This window comes from Vicugna pacos, chromosome 9, assembly GCF_048564905.1.
Source record: "Vicugna pacos chromosome 9, VicPac4, whole genome shotgun sequence".
Lineage (NCBI taxonomy): Eukaryota > Metazoa > Chordata > Mammalia > Artiodactyla > Camelidae > Vicugna > Vicugna pacos.
In genome coordinates, this window is record NC_132995.1 from 28,294,604 (window position 1) to 28,312,619 (window position 18,016).

At 49.0% G+C, this 18,016-nt stretch overlaps 1 protein-coding gene across 1 annotated transcript; it reads right to left on the reverse strand.

The window, feature by feature from the left end:
- Window positions 1-2,937: 2,937 nt before the first annotated feature.
- On the reverse strand, window positions 2,938-17,205 carry SALL1 (spalt like transcription factor 1). The gene is made up of 3 exons (XM_072968824.1): window positions 17,130-17,205; window positions 4,602-8,032; window positions 2,938-3,454 (listed from the first exon to the last, which is right to left on the reverse strand). The coding sequence occupies exons 1-3, from the start codon at window positions 17,203-17,205 to the stop codon at window positions 3,014-3,016; spliced, it is 3,948 nt and encodes a 1,315-aa protein (XP_072824925.1). The 3' UTR covers window positions 2,938-3,013.
- Between the last annotated feature and the right edge of the window lie 811 nt (window positions 17,206-18,016).

Consider the following 18,016-nt stretch of genomic DNA (forward strand, 5'->3'; position numbering starts at 1 on the left):
TAGAAACATAGTCGATTGATGAATGGATAGGCAGGGAGCCAAGCAGAGAGGGAGGCGGGTGGGAGAGAAACGCAGACAGAAACCCCGAGGCTCAGACCCTCTCCTAAGGGCTTCGGTTGCCTCGGAAAGCCTGTCCAAACGAAAAACTGCTTGGCTCCCCTTAACTCATCAGAAAACGCTAGAAGGGAGGAGGTGGGTGGTGAGAGGGTAAAGACAAAATTGCCCGCTCCCCACCCACCTGGAGGAAACGGACGCGCCCCCGAGGTGGCCCAGGGCCATGACCCCCCGCGCCCGCCGTCGGTGGGAGCCCCAGGTTGGGGGCGGGGGTGGCGACAGCGCCGCGGCCACCGGAGGGAGGGGGCCGGGCGAGCGGGTCCCGCCGCTGGGCGTGTGCTTGGGAACGGCTTCGGGGCTCGTCCCAGGGGACCCTTTTGGAGAGGCGAGCGCGGCGCGGGGACGGTGGAGCCGGGGTTGGGGTGGCGGCGGGGGTGCGTGAGCGCGCTTGCCCCTCTCGGTGGCCAGCAGCCCTCGGATGCCCCCACAGGTCCCCAGGCTCGGTCCAGGGAGAAGCGCCCGGATCCTAAGACCACACAGGCCCGGACACCCCGTCATCTTCGCGCCCAGCCGTGGGAGGAGGATGGACGCCTCTTTCGCAGTGAAAACGTCCCCCTCTGGCCGGTACAGAACTAGAACTGCCGGAATTCTGCCTTCTCGCCTCGTCCCCACTCTCGAGCAGAGGGGTCTCCCTGGGAGCGGCGCCGTCGAGAAACACCAATTGCGTGCTGAAACGACGGAGGATGCCCGGCAGCACACCGCCGCGCACACCCCCGCCCGTGCCCTCTGGTGGTTGGGGGGCGCCAGTCCCCGCACTGTCCTGGCTGGGATCAGCGCCCGCCTTCCGGCACGCCCCGCTTGGGCCCCCAGACCACCCAGCCTGGAGAGGCGCGCCCCGAGTGGCCACTGAGTGGCCTGCACCCCGGTGGAAACTTCTACTGGAAGGTGGCCCCGACGACCCTTCTCCCTTACCTGGGCGCAGGGCCACCGGCTGCTGACGATTCACCGCCTCTCTGGAAGGAAAAATTCGCAGACCCCTCTAGACACCAAGTTCCACCCCGTCCGTTTGCTTACCCCAAAATAGTGCTTAGGAGAAAAACATGTTTCCCCTAGAACAAAAGGGAGAGGAAGAATCAGATTGAATTTTGATGATGCAAGGTTCAAGTTGACTCTACGCATCCTTTGTAATGGACCTTTTCTTTCAAATATGCGTGTGTGTAAATGCCTGAAAGACTAATTAAATAAAGACCAAGTTGACCTCTCTGGGTTGAGGCCCAGTTTCAGAGTCAGATTATATAACCCCCGCTGCACCGGGAATTCTCCAGCAACGCTGCTCTCAGCCGCCTGGAAAAACGACTGAATCAAGGGAAGTGAAACTGGAACAGCTGAAAAAAAAAAAAAAAAAAAAAAAGCCGAAGTCTCAGTGGGCACAAATGCCTCGCTTAAGGAAACTTACCTGGTCGGATGGACCCTCCAATACCAACTTTTTCTTTCCTATCATTTTTTGTCCTTATTTTGGGGGGACAGGGGGGTTGTAAGAAGAGTGGCCAAGCAAGTAATTGATATTGGGAGAATATATAGATTCTCCAAATTTAAAAAAAAGGAAGAAAGAAAGAAAAAGGAAACACATGCCCATGCAAACCTGTTTCTGTTACGCCTTTTACAATTCCTTATTTAGAGAGTGAGATACACGCATAAACAATTTACTGGTGCCTGGGGATATGTTAAAATACATTTCAGGGCCTGGCTAAATAGAAATGCACTCTAAAAACACAGACACAGTATTTCGTTTTATCTGTTGCAAAAAAAATGTATTTGATTACTTGAGTAAAATTACAGTATCTCTGTTGTTAGTAAGTATTAAATGTTAAAGAAATTGGACCCCCCCCCTTCCTTTCAACTTTCCAAGAAAGTGCATGTAACAGTCCAATTTTTTTCTTCCATACCTAATACAAAATAAACGAACACTATACCTGCTCTCTTGATCAAGAAGAAGCATTTGCTCTTGTAAGGAACATATGTACATTTTAATGAAAGTGATACTTCTTATCGTATATACAAGAGCATCTACATTTTCTCCACTGAAGGTTGTTCAAGATGCTATACTTAGCAGCATTGTGAAATTCCAGCACACATTTTCTATTGTGAATATACCTACAAGGCAAAATGTTACGTCTCAGTTTCAACTACCAAAACAACACTGGTATTTTCTCTAAAGAATTCTGCGTGCTTATCACTGTACAGAAACTTATTAACATTGAGGACGACTCAAGTAAAAAGCACAATACAAATAGCAGTTCAAAACGGAAATGGTTAAATCTACAAAAAAAAAAGGCAGATTGAATTTTAGAATCAAAATTAAAAAAAAAAAAACAACCAAACAAAAAACAAAAAACAAAAAACCCCAAACCTTTCAAAGAACCACACAGTTCAGTCTGTACTTTCAGTCCTTTCCTTAAATTTGTTTCAAAAGATTAGACAATGTGTTTGCTGATAAAATTCTCCAGCAGGATCAAAGTGTACATTTATATACAGACTTTATTAGAGATCTAATGCATCACTGAGGCATTGCATCAACACCAGATTCATATTAAACTGGATATGGAAAATAAGTTAATGCCAGATTAAGACCGCCTAGCAGGGCAACTTGCAGTTGCCATAAATGTTACAGCAAGTTTACAGGACGCTAGTCAATTAGTATTTAGTCCCAAAATACAGAAGACCAAAGTTAACGCTTGCATTCTGTTTGCAAAGCAAGGTTATATCACTAATAAATAAGCTTTCTTGGAACTCTAGAAGTTGAACAAAGTACAAAAGAATGTCTGCAGAATGTTGTAGTTCAGAGATCGGGCGGGGGGTGGGGGGACCAGAAACTGGGGGGCACGGGGTGAGGAGCTGGAGGCCACCGTGGGTCTCCTTCTGAACAGGAAGGCTCTTTCTTCCTCCTGCCCGGGTGCCTTTAACTCGTGACGATCTCTTTGCTGTCTTCCACGAAGCGGGTGAATCGGAAGCTGGTCCCGTTCTCGCTGCTTGCCATCTTCTCCAGGCCGGCCAGGGGTGCGTTGGGCTCTGAGTTCTGGAGCTTCTCCAGGTTCCCGGTCAGCCCACTGACCGGCGAGCTGCTCCCGCTGCCCAGGCTGCCCGGAATGGGAGGGATGCCCCCGTTCTGGATGACAGAGATCTCATTGGCCTTCATCGCCAGCCCGTTGGAGAGCGCTGCTGCATACTGATTCCAGAACCCGGAAGGATCCCCACTGCCTGACCTGGCCGCCAAATCCTTCTGGAACATTTCTGGGAACTTTACAGGATTGCCTCCTAGAAATGTCATGGGGCCATCCACGGAGAGCCGCCGACCCCGGCGGGCAGGGGTGCTATTCCACATGTGAGTGCCCATGTGTACCTGGGATGAGGGGAGAGAGAGGAGGAGGGGAAAAGGGGCAGGGGGAGAGAGGAAAGGAGAGGCTTAATAGTTGAATCTGTCTCAACTCACAACCCAACACTCAACAAAGCAAGTGGCCGCAATGTCTATTCTTATTATGTGCCAGACAGTGGGGAGGGTAAGGGGAACCGTCCCCTCCAGTCCACTAGTAATAAGGTGCTCGCTCTCTACAGCAGCCCTGGGTGGCCTCTCCTCTGCCTGGGCCAGGATGCCTTAGTTACTCTTTTTTTATTACCTGCATTTAGCTTATAATGGCCTCAAGCAAGCCAGTCAGTCGCAGATAGCTCCTTTCAGGGTTAGAATTGTTATGTCCACTCTCATTGCAATGGTAAGTATTGTATCTGACACCCTTTACCCTATAAATGTCCTTTTCAGATGGGAAGAAAGTGCCCCTCACTGATTGCCCATTGGAGGGCCCGTGCGTGGAGAGAAAAAGCCAGAAAGTAATTATTCATCTCGCATTACTGGCAGCGATCTCTAGAGAAATACTCTGTCAACAGAAAAATGTACACAGTCAGAGTGCTCAACTGTTGCTCTAGAACTTAAGCATATTTGCTTTCTTTCCAGCACGTATCAGTAGGAAATGCTGTATAATCAATTATCATAATACCCATTAGCAGAGTGGTGACATTACTGTTTTTAGAAAGACAAACCGTGCTGGGCCACGTAGTTATGAAAAAAGTAGATGCACACGCCGAGGAGAACTGTAATTATTAAGTGATACGGGCTGCACGCAGGCCACATGGAGATCTTTAATCAATACCCCATGGCAACGCTGGGCTGTCTCACTTGGTGGGTAAAGCGATTCATTTGGTGCACTTAGCAAGACAACAGAGCTAGGCTGCTGCACCACTTAGGTACCAGATTATTCAATGCACTCTGACATCCAGCCAGCTGCAGCCTGCCCTGGTCCCCGCTGTGAGCCTGACCTGCCCAGGCACCCACATTTCTCCAGATCAGCCACATGCAGCCGGTTCCCTCGCCAGAGCTGTCTCCCTGATTCTCTGGGCCGACGACTCTGGGAGCGTGCATTACAAATATTCAGTGGCCACAAGGGAAAGCGGGTGGTGGGGGTGGGTCTGGGTGAGGTACAGATGGAGCGAGATACCTTCAGATTGCCTTTTGTGGTGAAGGCTCTCCCACAAATCGTGCAAGCGAAGGGTTTCTCTCCAGTGTGAGTTCTCTCGTGAATCTGCAGGGCGCTCGACGAGGAGAAGGTCTTGCCACACGTGTTGCAGTAGTGCTGTTTGGGGGTTCTCCTGGGCAGAGCTGGGAGCAGCACTGGGGACGTGGCGGAGGATGACAGAGGCCCAGCAGGAACGTGGCTGGCGGGGGTGTCCTTATTGTCCTGAGGAGTAACATGCACAAAGCCGTTGACCTCTGTTTTGATAAGAGATGCCAACGAGTTGGCGGGAATCACCGCCGAGTTCTGATTGGGGCCAAGGTTGGAACTGGGCTCGAAGAGCTGTGATGGTAGATCTCGCATCTGATGTGTCAACATGTGTTGCTTCAAATTACCCTTGGTGGAAAAGCCACGATTACAAACTGTGCAAATAAATGGTCTCTCTTTGGTATGACTTCTGTAGTGAATGTCCAAGGCACTCTGACAAGCAAATGTCTTGCCACAAATGTCGCAAGCAGTGTTTTTAAATTTCCCCCGGTCTCTGAAAGGGAAGAGGATCCCCAAAGAATCTTCTTTGATGATTTTCTCGGTGTGACTCGATGTCAGATCCAAAGCCCCACCATTCACTGGGGTGGGAGACAAACCGTTGGCGAACTCACTTGCTGCTGCTCTCTGTGGCTTCTCCTCGGCGCCGGGTGACTTGTGGAACTCCTGGGTGCTGTTGGATGGGGACAGAGCCTGCATGGAAGAGGTAGACTCTGAGATGGCCGGGCTGCCAGCACTTTGGCTCTCCATGTCACCGCCCACCGAGGATGAATCGTTGGTCAGGATGTCCCCCTCGACGGACCCGTTCTCCACCGACTTCAGGCTGGCCTGCAGCTGCTCAGCCAGGCCAGCATTGATCATCTTCATCTGATTTTCCAAAGCGGCGATGCTCGACATCTCAAGAGGCAGAGGCGAGGAAGACAGGCTGTCTTGGGATGCATCCGCGGACTTGGGCGTGTCCGGGATGCTGCCCTCGGGACAGTCTTCCATGTTTTCATCGGAGAAGTTGTCCAGGTCATCGAAATTCTTCTCATCGAAGGAGCCGGTGTCAGACTCCATGGACTCGGGGTAGCTGTCAGGGACTGGGGTGTTGGGGATCTGGCCTCCCATGTGCATTCGAATGTGCTGCTGTAGCACAACAGCGTTCGTGAACTTCTTCTGGCAGATGGGGCAGGAGTGCTGGACTCGGAGCGGGGGCATAGCGCGATGCACGCTGTAGTGGGTTTTCAGGTTCCCTTTCGTGGTGAAAGCCCGGCCACAGATCTTGCACTTAAAGGGCCTCTCCCCCGTGTGGGTCCTGTAGTGCATCTTCAAGGCGCTCTGACAGCTGAGGACCCGGTGGCAGATGACGCACTCATTGGGGTCAGTGGCCTTCTTGTCAATGTTTTCCACCAGTTGCTGAAGCTTGGATGTCTCTGAGGCCTGGGTGGAGTCCAAGAGTCCCCCGAAAGGAAACTTTGCCTTGAACTGCTCGGACATGAGCGGCAACAAAGGGTTGGTGAAGGTGGAGGTGCCACCCGGGCCACTGTCGGGCGCAAGGGAGCTCAGTGCACCTGCGCTCAGGGCTGGGGCTGAGCTGGTGACCCCGCCACTCTCTTCAGTTTTGCCACTGGGGGGTGGCCCAGTGGGGCCCTCAGCTTCCTCCGGGAGCCCACCCGGGTTTCTCAGGGCCGGCTCGGGGGCCCCCAAGTCACTTTTGTCGGAGCCCGGGGGGCTGGCGGCAGACTGGCTGATGGGGATCGGGGCTGGCTCTTCGGTCTTGATGAAGGGGGTGAGGCTCGGGAGGGTTGGGGGCAACGGCAGACCGACGGACGTGGTCAGAGTGGGCAGGACCGGTTTGGTGTCTAGCCAGCTGGTGACTGGCTTTTCAGGAGGAATGGACATGCCGTAGGGGATGCCGGTACTAGTGGGGATGTTGTCCAGATGCTCAGGCACGGGGTAGGGGTTCATCTGGATGTGAGGGTATTTCTCTTTGTGGCGCTGAAAGTGGACTTTGAGGTTCCCCTTGGTGGAGAACCTGTTCCCGCAGATGTTGCACTTGAAGGGCCTCTCCCCGGTGTGGGAGCGGAGGTGGATCTGCAAGGCACTGTCGCTGCCGAAGACCTTCGCGCAGAACCTGCACTTGTGTTTGAAGAACGCCTCGTCGGAAGCGCTTTTCGCTTCGAAGGCGGTGACATTTGGTGGCTTGCTTTTCCTCTGCTGGGCCAAGGCAGACAAGGAGTTTAAATCCTCTGCCGTCGTGCCGATGTTGGGCAAAGGGCCGGGGAAAACCGAGTTAGCAGGGGCCGGCTGAGGTAGAAGTGGATTAGACGCAGGACTCAATAAACTGCTTATTGCAAAAGCTGGTGAGGACGATGCTGAGACTGCCGGGCTGCTGGCGTGGGAGGCACCAGTACTCGGAGCCACTTTTTCTGAGGATGGGGTGGGACCTGCTGCCGCCAGCACGTTCACGTTGGGGGAAGAGCCGCTGTGGGACTGGGGTGGAATGATGGTGTTGCCAGAACCGCTCTGAGGTAGCTGGATGGGGGGGAGCTGTTTCACACCGCTGATGCTGGCAGATTGGCTAGCAAGGCTCTGTGCTAACCCAGCTGCTGCCGCCAGCTGCTGAGATAAATGGGAACTTAGTGTGGACAAGGGGTTGGCAGCTGTTCGTAAAGTACCTTGAGAAGGACTAGAAGATGTTGGCAGGTCTGCATTCTGAGATGCCAACAGCAATATTTGGTGACGAATCTGTTCGATCAGTTGCAGCTGGTGGATTTGCTGCTGCTGCAGCGCTAAGAGCTGCTCCATCAGGGCGGGGACGGCCAGCTTGCCTCCAGAGGCCCCCGTGCACCTTGCTTCCTGGGAGAACTGGGCCACTGCCACCTTGGTGCTCTGGAGGTTCTCAATGATGACATTGCTGTTGATCACGGAGAAGTTGCCCAGTGTCGTCAGGTCCCCGAGTTGAGGTAGAGAGGTTGTGATCGCTGAGGTACCTGTGGAGGAGCTGCTGCCGCAGCTCGGGGTGGCGCTGCTGGCACTGCCACTCAGGGTGCCACTGCCGCCCGCGTTAGCCACCGGGGCCTCCACCTCCATGGACTCGTCCCTGTCCGGTCCGTGGTGCTCCGGAAGGTCACTGCCGTCGACCTGCTCTGCTTTGTTCACCGGGTCGCTCATTTGTTCCTCAGGGTTCTCGGGAGTGGGGCTGGGGGAGAAGGTTTCGGGTGGGGAGGCGGGACTCTCATTGACGATTAAAACTAATTGGTTTTTAGTACAGTTCTTCTTGTGGAGCAGAAGATCTGATAATTCAAAGAACTCGGCGCAGCACCGGCCGCAGACGTGGGCGTCCTTGCTCTTGGGGGTGCGATTGGGTTGACCCTTCTCCGTGTCTCCTGCAAATGTCAGAAGGAGACGGGTTAGCGAGGGAACTGGGACACCCAGAGCCATCTATGACTTCGACACGAGAGGAAGAGGTCAGGCAACTCTTTTCTACCCTGGAAACTCAAAACTAGGGCCCCTGAAACACAATCAATATTCCCTAAGAACGCTCATAATTAAATTTTAAGGATGTTGAAGGCCTTCCTATCAAGATGGTATCTCAGAGAGCCACGGCCTTCAGGTCATCCATCAAAATATAAAATACTATGAACTGCGGACATCGGTGCATAATGAAATTCCATAGCAAAATATTGATTTCCAATATTTATACACCTTATTGTCTGCTCATCCAGAGAGGGTCCAGCCACCATCCTGAGGACTTATTAGGCTCCTGAGTTTCTGTCAACCTTATTCATTTTCAACTGATTCAAAGATATCTGTGACAGTTTGTTCTGTCACTAAACTAATTTGTAGTCATTCAGGTTCCAATCAGTGGTTGACAAGGGGAAAAAAAAAATGCGTATCACCAGGCTGAAGACTGACAACTTGAAAATCACCTCCAGCCCCTACCTAGAACCTGAGCTAAGTCTGATTCGTGACAAACACACTGTAGCCACATCAGTAACAAATCCTCCAGACAGCTCGGGACTCAGTTGAATACAAAAGAGAAAGCAATGCGTGCACGCCCACGTGCACACGCGCGCACCCCAGAGAAACACAATGGTCATAATCCGTTACAAGGCCTGCCTGGCACCTATATATCACCCCATGGCACGTTTATTTTTAAAAGTAAAGAATGCAACCGTGGCTACCACTCCACTAATCAAGGAATATATGCCACCATGCTTCAAATGGCAATATCATGCCTCTAAATATTCCATCAAAATTGCTCTTTGCATCTATAAAAACTGGCACAAGATTTACATTTCTGATTAAACATCAGCTTAAAGAAGTGCAGTTAAGGGAAGGCGAAGAAATAATTCTTGGTTTCCAGTTTGGAAATGCTTCGCCATTCTCCCCGTCTGAATGCCTTTAAAAACAGTTTGCTCTTAACTGTTATCAATTGTTTAACAGATTGTCCTGAACCTTTCATTATAAAATCCCTTTATTTCATGTTTGTTTCCACTGGTTGCTCAGATTTCTTCTCACTAAGATCCATTTGTAAATTAAACATAAAAATCTCCAACTCCAAGCTAACATCCTATTCAAAGACAGGATGGCGTCCCATTGTTTGCCCAGCATGGGGAACACCAACTTCTGTTGTACAAATGGTGTGTGGTCATCTCCGAAGGCTGTGGAAAAAAAAAAAAAACTGTTTAATTCAAGGATTACCTCCCTGCATGCTTTTCTGCAGAACTGAATCAGATAATAGTTAGTTTCCATGACTTCCAAATTGAATCTACCGGAAAACTTGCAGGGAAAAAAAAAAAAAAACTAATTGCAAATATGAATAAATGCAAAATCAAAATGCTGCTTTTTTTGGGTAAACTTAAGAGTCAACTCAAAAGAGCCAGCCATTTGCCCTCTTTGTAGTAAACATCAAAAAGGGGGGAAAAAAAAAAGAGAGAGAGAGAGAGAGAAAAGAAAGAAAGCAAGCTTGAGTAGTTTTGCATTCCAGAAAATATAATTAATATCCAAATACTAACTTCTGAAAATTCCTTAACTCTGTCTGCCTTGAGTGATGCCGGTTAGAGCGCTGGTAAAGTATGCCAGTATATGCCACTCTATTCACTGGGAGTGTTATTTGAGTAGCTAAGTTCTACTTAACAAGCCAGCTTTCCTAATACCCATCTTTTAATCTCCACAAGGGTATAGTGCAAAATGCGTTAACAATATCAAACAAATCTGAGTTGTAGCAGAACATACCAATAATGATTCAGTTTTAATTTAATGTTTAATCACCCTAACTCGGCACAGGATTCCTATGCACCTTCAAGGTGCTGTTTTAAGCACTTTCTGTCTCTCTCCCTGCCTTAAAATAATATCAACAAAATATTAAACGAAATTCGCTAAAGTTATGTTGCTTCACTTGGGACAAAAATAATGTGACAAAAATTCTGTCTAAAGCTTCTTATTTTGACAACCAATTTTAAATGATGCATCCATCTCAGATGCTTATTTTAAACTAGGAAATGCAATTCCTAATATATTCAACAGAAACGTTATTTCTTTCTCTTTGCACATTTCCATATGTAATGGTTATGTTTCCATCTACTTTTACAGCCAATTATGAAGGAACAAAAGCTATTCTGTTTGTTCACACATTTTCAACAAAATGCATTAAAACTATTATGTCAGCATGTTCTATTAAGCTCTGCATTCAGTGGAAAATACTTTTCAACCAGCTCACATTTATCAAAACATAAAGCCACTTTAAAACACAGTTTTGCTTGGTCAGCTGGGCTTAGACAAATAATGACAGATTCAGAACTAAATAACTAGCAAGGGAAATCAGAAAACTGACTTCATCAATTGTACACATTACAATGTAGTTGCTTCAAATATTTAGCACATCTGTGCTCACGATTAAAGGGCATTTTAATTCTTTATAACTTGCAAACATCTGATATTCTCATAATATAGAGAGAAAATAAAAAGAAGGTTACTTTACAGGATTTAGCTGATTATTACCTTCCTGTGCTCAAGGTCTGCATTTGTGCTACTTCAAGACTCACTTGAGAATTTTCAAGTTTTTCAACCTGAACGTTTTTATATTTGGGATTGTGCTAACTGGATGGAAAATATAGACACTTAAAAATAAATGCCTGCTTGCTTCTAAGAAAGAGACTGTGTTAAAAAAAAAAAGCTGCCCATATTTTAGCTTGGATTTTCACAACATTTTAATAAGCTGACATTTGATCTCACTGTAGAGTCAACTAATTTAATTTCCTGATGTTTATGAACACCAAAAAAAAAAAATAAATAAAAATAATCCTGCTATCTATTTTGATTTATTTCAAAAGCAGGTGTCGCTACACTGTAACAGTTCTAACTTTAATAAATCTATCTGCATTCTGAACAGGATTCCAATGAACCAGCTTTTTAAAAAAACGACAAAACATGAGGACTAGTCTGAATCTTTAACTACCAAAGGGAGTATTTTAAGTTGTAATCAGATACACACATACACACACACACACACTTACACACACAAACTCACATGTTCTAATTCATTTTCTGAATCGTCTGCTATCTTGTATCTCTTGCAATAATCTGTTACACAGGATTGCAACTGGTGACCCCATTATAGTAAATACAGTTGCCTCGATCCCTGTACTATGGTGAAAATAACATTCCAGTTCCTCTTCCATGGATGCTGCACACAGGTTAAAGTTATTTGTAATCCTGGCCTTATAGGAAAATTTAAGAAGTGGTGGTTTTTTAAGTAGGTACGCACAAAAAAGATATTTAGAATTTTGTTGTTGTTGTTTTCCTCTGGGTCAGGGGAAGAGGTGATCTTATAGCTCCTTCCAATTTATATGAAAATCCCAGATGTTTTAGTTCTTATTGTACTATTTAGGTACTTGATGCTCAGTTTAAATGTGTCAGTTTTTCATCATCTGAACTGAAACCCTGCAGGACAGGAGGCAGAGCGCTGAAGGGTTCCCGTGTAACTGTCTGCTGAGGCAACCAAAATAAAACTATGCCCCACACTGAAGGGTTTTGCCAGCCAGGAAACAAAACAAAACAAAACAACACAGAACAACAGCCCTCCTGTTCCATGTTTAGTTTTCTTTTTTGGCGCTTCTTGGAAAGATCCGGCACTTTTACTTCTCATTACCTTCAGGTCACACTCACATTTTTAAGAAAACCTCTCCAGATTGTGATTTTGGAGCCTGTCATTTTAATAGGCTATTCCTTTTCGTAGACCAATTTAGAAGGGCTATCACACACATTTTTGATCGATTGGTCTTTTCTCTTCCCCCCCCCCCCTTTCTTCTTCTTTCACAGACCTGGGAAAAGCCTGCGTCTGAATGTCCAGCTTAAGATTCCAAAGCAATTTTAAACACTCCCACATATGCGCTGCATATTTTCGGCACTGTCTTAAGTTTCTTCTATGCGATCTGTAACCAAAGGACACGTTTTCCTGGCCCCCTCCAAGTTCCCTCGGTGTTCTGACCGGGATTAGTGTATTCCTGAGTGGACGAGGGCAAGTGAAGTCTCTACAAAAATAACAACACGGACAAGACAGTCCTTTGAAACGCATGATACCAGCCCACCTAATGTCCACAATAAATGAAAGGGGAAAATGTCTTCCCCTTGGATGAATCAGACTGAACACTAGATGGGGTTCCAGTTGCAAGGGCTTGTTCAAAAACTTCTTTGTGGCTTTCCTATTCCAGTGACGCGTAAAAGAGACTGCTTAAGGCGAGATCTAAACTTTGACTACATAAACATTGGCAAAGGCACAAGAAACTAAATCCCTGTTGTTTGAGGGTAAAACTGAGCTATGGGAACTACCTGTCAATCTTCCCCTTTGGGGGTCTGGCATCTGAGGGTGACAGGGGAATAAGGTTAGGGAAAGAAGCCAAGCTGATAAGGTGAAACTAAAATAAACTACTAACTTCCTGCTAAGTGACTAGCAAGACTCAATTTGGGGGTCACTGAGAAGATACTGAAGGACATATTATGATCTGGACCTTGTCACCTCTGCATGGGAGGAGGCTAGCAGAGGTTAAAACAGCTCGACACATCGAGTTTTTCCAAAGCCTGGCACACCGACTTTTTTTCTTTTGGAGGGGGAGGGGTGCTGGTTCTTGGGATAAGAATTTCCCATCTCCTTCACTCAACTGCTGGAGGACTGCAGTTTTGGTAATCGAAAAATATTTTAGAAGATGGGGCTAACTGCATCAGGAGGTACCTTAGAAAAACCGAATTCAGTCTGTGGAAGAAATGAACCCTAGTTCCTACTGTATGCCTGGCTTTTCACAATTTCAAAAAACTGAGCAACTGGTCTACCTATTTCTTCCCCAGGTTTTCAGTAAGATCTCTGTGTTAGAACTTCACGTTTCCTGCTTTCTAAAAGACTGCTGGCTGAGACAACTTGCTACCGCAAAAGAAGAAAAACATGAAATAAAGTCCCCAAAGAAGGACCTATAAATTGGCACTTGTGTCTATAAACCATAGGTGACACTGGATGTGAAATAAACCACAAAACATTCAGTCACAAATTCACTTTCATGCACACTCTCTCTGTCCAGCTACACTTCACTTGTTTGTATGCTTGTTTTTTCACATTTGAGGAAGAATGTGCAGCCTGAAGCAAATACCCCCCAAACAGTTTGCATTTTCTCATCCAAAATCTTCCTTTAGGCCACAAACTTAAAATGGGCCTGATTAAACATGAATTCTTTCCAACTGCCTTATCTTGCAGGTGTCGGTTTTTCAAAAAAAGCAATTAATTATGGTTCTCTCTAACCTTTTGGGCCTAAAAATCAATGTGTTGCCATTAAGCTGCTCACAATGAGTAAATTAGTTTGGTAAATAATAGAATTTCATTATTAATATAAATAAGAGGAATTTTTATGATACTTTATATGAGAGGCAATGTTTTATCTGCAGTTCGTGATGTTTTTATCTTTCTTCCAATATTATCTTTTCCTTGAAAAAGCTATGTACGCACTGAAATGAATGGAGTCTGAATGGGCCATCCATTTAGCTCCAGGAATTTTAAAACCACCACCCAAGGAAGAAAAACCCAACACATACACACACACATACCCATATACACTCCTGAAATCCAAATCTCTAGTAAAGAACCCACATATGAAATCCTCAGATTCTAATGTTCCCCTTCCTCAGAATTACCTCAGTAAATAATTTTCACAGTGGCAGTCATCCCTCCACAAGTCATCTGAGACTTGTTGAATATCATTTAAGAGACAAGTACTATGTGTCTCTTGGTTTCATACATCATCTTGGTTTCATAAGAAACAGGAAAATTCCCAAGTTCATTTTAGGGTGTTTCTGGTATTACAGCTGCACCGAAGTAGAATTAGAATACGAACATTGGAAGGCTGACCAAATAATCTTGTTTTCTTGAACTTGTTCTGATGAAGTTATTGTTGGTGCTGTAGAGCCTGGCTCGGGTTTTCTTTGTACGCGCGCACACACTCAGACACACACAGGCGTGACATGCAGCGACTCTGGCTGTGCCCAGCCTTGGGAGTCGCTCCTTCAGGGCTACTGAAATGGGGGTCTCCAAACTTTTCTAGGTCCCACTCTGGGCAGAGGTTGTGAAACTGGAGTCATCTGCTAAGAGTCCCAACTAGATTTAACATGGTATGTTCCACATTTCATGTGGCACATTTTAAGCCTGTGTGAGGACAGGAGAAAAAGTATCCACACTGTTTAAGTAAAGGTCTAACGTCTAAAAATTTAACAAGCTTTATGCAGGTAAAAAACCAACCAACCAACCCCTAAACCCAAAAACAAACTCCAACGCCTCCTTGAAGTGTGTGTGCTATGTGGAGAGACGAAAGGAGATGGCTGAATACACCGCAGAAAATGTGGTGACTTTTTAAAGGTAACTTTGAGACCTGCGGTGATCTCTCAATTCCATGTATCTTACAACTGCTCCCAAATAAAAAGAACTGGAGTGTGTAAGGCCTTCCTGTAAATCAGACATGGAGGAGGATTAGTTGTGTACTAATATTATTACAACATACTAAATCCTGTAACCCTATTACAAAATCTACCCTCTAGGCAGCTTCTCCCAAACTTATTGTTCAACCATGTAAAAACAGTCATAACTTAAAACCATTACAACTGGAGAAAAAGAGGGGGGTGGGGAGAGGTGAGAAAGGGGGCTGGGAGGGGAATGTTTCCTATGGTGCCCCTAACAGTTTACTGCTTCTTAGGACAATGAACCAGCTTTGGAGAATAAAAAAGAAAGAAAAACGAAAGGAAGGAAGGAAGGGAGGAAAAAAAGTAAAAGAAAGAGAAAAAAGAAAAGAAAGAAAAGGAACTTGATTCAGTTACTTAATTAACTTACCTCAAAGCTCAAATAAACTAAGAAAAAAAAGTCCTCATAAATAATGATGGTACGAGGTAGTGAACTCCTTTTATGCTATTGCTTTATGAGAAGCCTTAACTATTAAAAATTCCGGATTCAGAAGGCAAGAGGAAAAAGGCAAAGATCTAGCCATTTTTTTTCTTTTTTGAAAAATGTATAAAATCAGTACACATTTACAAAAAAAAAAGACTAAAAAACTCTTTCTTCTCCTCCCGTTAGGATTTTCCTTTACAAATTTTAACTTTAACAGTATTGCCCTGCGGAAGGTCTCACTTTAGGAAAGATGGGTGTAGGGGCAAGATGCAGAAGAAACCAGCTGGGAAAACCCGGAAAAATAACTGTTCCAGCGGCCTTGAGTAATTTCACCTCGATATACCTCGAGTACTCGGTCTCGCCTTCGGTAGAAAGCGGGGACCAGGGGTTCTTCTCAGCGGACTGAGAAATTGCAGATTCTGGGTAAGGCTTGAAGCTTGAGAAAGTACTGGGGTGAAGGGGACAAACACTGTAAACAAATTTCTTAGTGGTCTCTGGTGTCCCCAGTTTCTTACAGGCACTCCCACACCAGGAATCCCCTTCCCGGACAGTCAGGGTGAAGCGGGTGGGAGTCCCTTCGCTTCTCTGCCTGGGCTCTGCGCGGGTGCCTGCGCCTCAGCTCTGCTGAGAAGCAGGCCTCTAAGCAAGGACCCCGGGACCACGGGGCCCGGGCGGCCTCAGAGTTTAAGTGGACAGAGGTGCCGACCCAAGGGCATCCTTCTGAGCCCTATCGAGGTCCAGCTCCCTCCTCCACACCCCAAAGTGACGCCCGGGACTGGAGTATCCCGAGAGGCACCCGCGTCGCGGAGGCGGCTCTGGGGGGTTGCTGCTTGTTCTTCCGCAGCCGAGAGGCGAGCATTGTGCCGGGAATCCGAGCCCGGGCGCCGCTCCATCGCCTCCGGCCCTGGGCCTGGGAGCTCAGAGGCCCCTAAAGTGAAACACCTTTAGGGATAAGGAGGCACGCGAGGTGCCCTCCCTCTGTACCCCCAATTCCCTGCTCGGATCTCTCCCATTCTCGGCCTTAGCCCCTCACACAAACTTTGTTCTGGACCCCTTCATTCCCTTCGGGACCCCGCAGTTGTCGCCTCCATCGGAGAACGCGAGTGCTTCTCTTCCAGGGTGATTCTCTCCTGGCTAGATAGCCCCCTAGCCCTGAAAAACGACCCTTACGACTTCTGGAAGTACGAGGTACCAAGATCCTCAGCCGGCGCTTGCCGAGTCTAAAGATATCTTGGGGGCGGAGGTTGCATGTGTTGGGAGAGGAGATGCGGGGATAAACTTGGGCGACCGGACCCGGACACTTTCCCCCGTCCGCCTGCACTCTGTCTGCGGAGCAATCGGCAGAAAAGCGCAGTCGCCACCCCGGCCTCCACCTCAGCGTGTCAAGCGCGGGCGCCCCGACATAGCTCCCCATCTTCTTGCAGCTCTGAACTCCCAAAGGCATCCCATTCCGCCGCGCAGGCCCAGGGGGAGTGGGAGCGTGGTGGAGGGGAGGGAGCTCGGCGCAGGGAACTGCCCCCAAGCTCCGACTTCAGCCTGGAGCACAAAGTAAACTTCCCTCCCAAAGGCAACTAGGCCAGGGCGGCAGAAGCCAGGCCGGGTCCCGGGCGCGGGCCAGGGAGCGCGTGGAGCCCCGCGCAGGCAAGCGCCGACGGCCTCTGCCCGCACCCGCGCCCCGCCAGGCACCCGGGCCACGGCCACGGCTCGGCGGGTCCCGGGCTCTGCTCCCCGGAAAGCCGGGATAGAGGAGCAAGGCCGACGTGCCCTCTCTCCTCCCCCTAGGAGGACTCAACAACTCCGGAAAGGTCCTGCCGGGAGAAGTGTTTGCTTTCCCCGGGGCAGGGGGGGAAGCCCAGTAAAGGCACATTGAAAATTAAAAAGAAAAAAAAAAATCGCCGAGTAGAAAAGGCAACCGGGGACGCAGCGGCGGTGGTGGTGGCGGCGGCGGCGGCGGCGGCGGCGGGGCGGTGGGCGCGGGGGCCGCGTGTGCGTGGATCCAAGTGTGCGTGAGTGTGAGTGCGTGTGTGCGCGTGTGTGTCCGCGGCGCGGGCCGGAGCACTCACCATCTCGCCGGGGGAGCGAGGCCACTTCGGGGTCGGATTGGAAATGTTGAGGCTTCGCTTGCTTCCTCCGCGACATGCTGGCTCAAACATCAGCTGGGGCAGAATAAAAAATTACTAAAAAAAAATCTTCTCAAAATTACGGAAATCGAGCGGCGGCGGCGGCGGCGGCTCCCCCCGCCCGCCGGCCCGCCCGCCCCCTCCCCGGCTCCCCGGCCCCGGGCGCAGCGCGCATGTGTCCTGCTATAATTATGATTATCAATAATGCATTGCGATTAATCATAGAGGGGCTCTTTGAAAGGCGATTGGCACCGGGCCAGCGCTATTCAAACCCGCTCGCCTTAATCAATTAGTTCGTGATTTGCTGCAGACCCCTGTCTCTCCGCGCGCTGGCCCAATAAGCCGGCCGCGGGGCTGGCTCTGCGTGCCGCGCCGCCCGACACTGGGTTAACCCTCTTCGCGACCGCCCGGGACTCCGCGGCCCGGCCGCCGGGGGCCTGCCTCCTCGCCTCTGCGCACCCGGCGCCCCGGCCTGCGCCCCCCTCCCTCCCCCAGGCCCCCCCATCCCGGGCTGGGCCGACCCAAATTAGCATGCCCTCCCCGGAATTAAGCCTCCTGGGTGGGGGGTGGGGCCGGGCGGCGGGGGCTGGGGACCCGGGCTGCGGGCGCGCAGCGAACTTCCCAACTCCGGCGCTAGGCGCGCTGGCCCGCGGTGGGAGGGAGTCCCGTGGCGGGATTTGGGGGAGGAAGTCCCAGTTCGTGAGTGTTTCTTCGTTTCTTTAAGAGCTACCAGAAAGCAGACCACCCCCACCCCCATAAAAAAAATAAGCGAGTGGGGAAGAGCCAGCCCCACGCCGGTCCGCCTCCTGCCCGCGGCCCGGCCTCCCTCC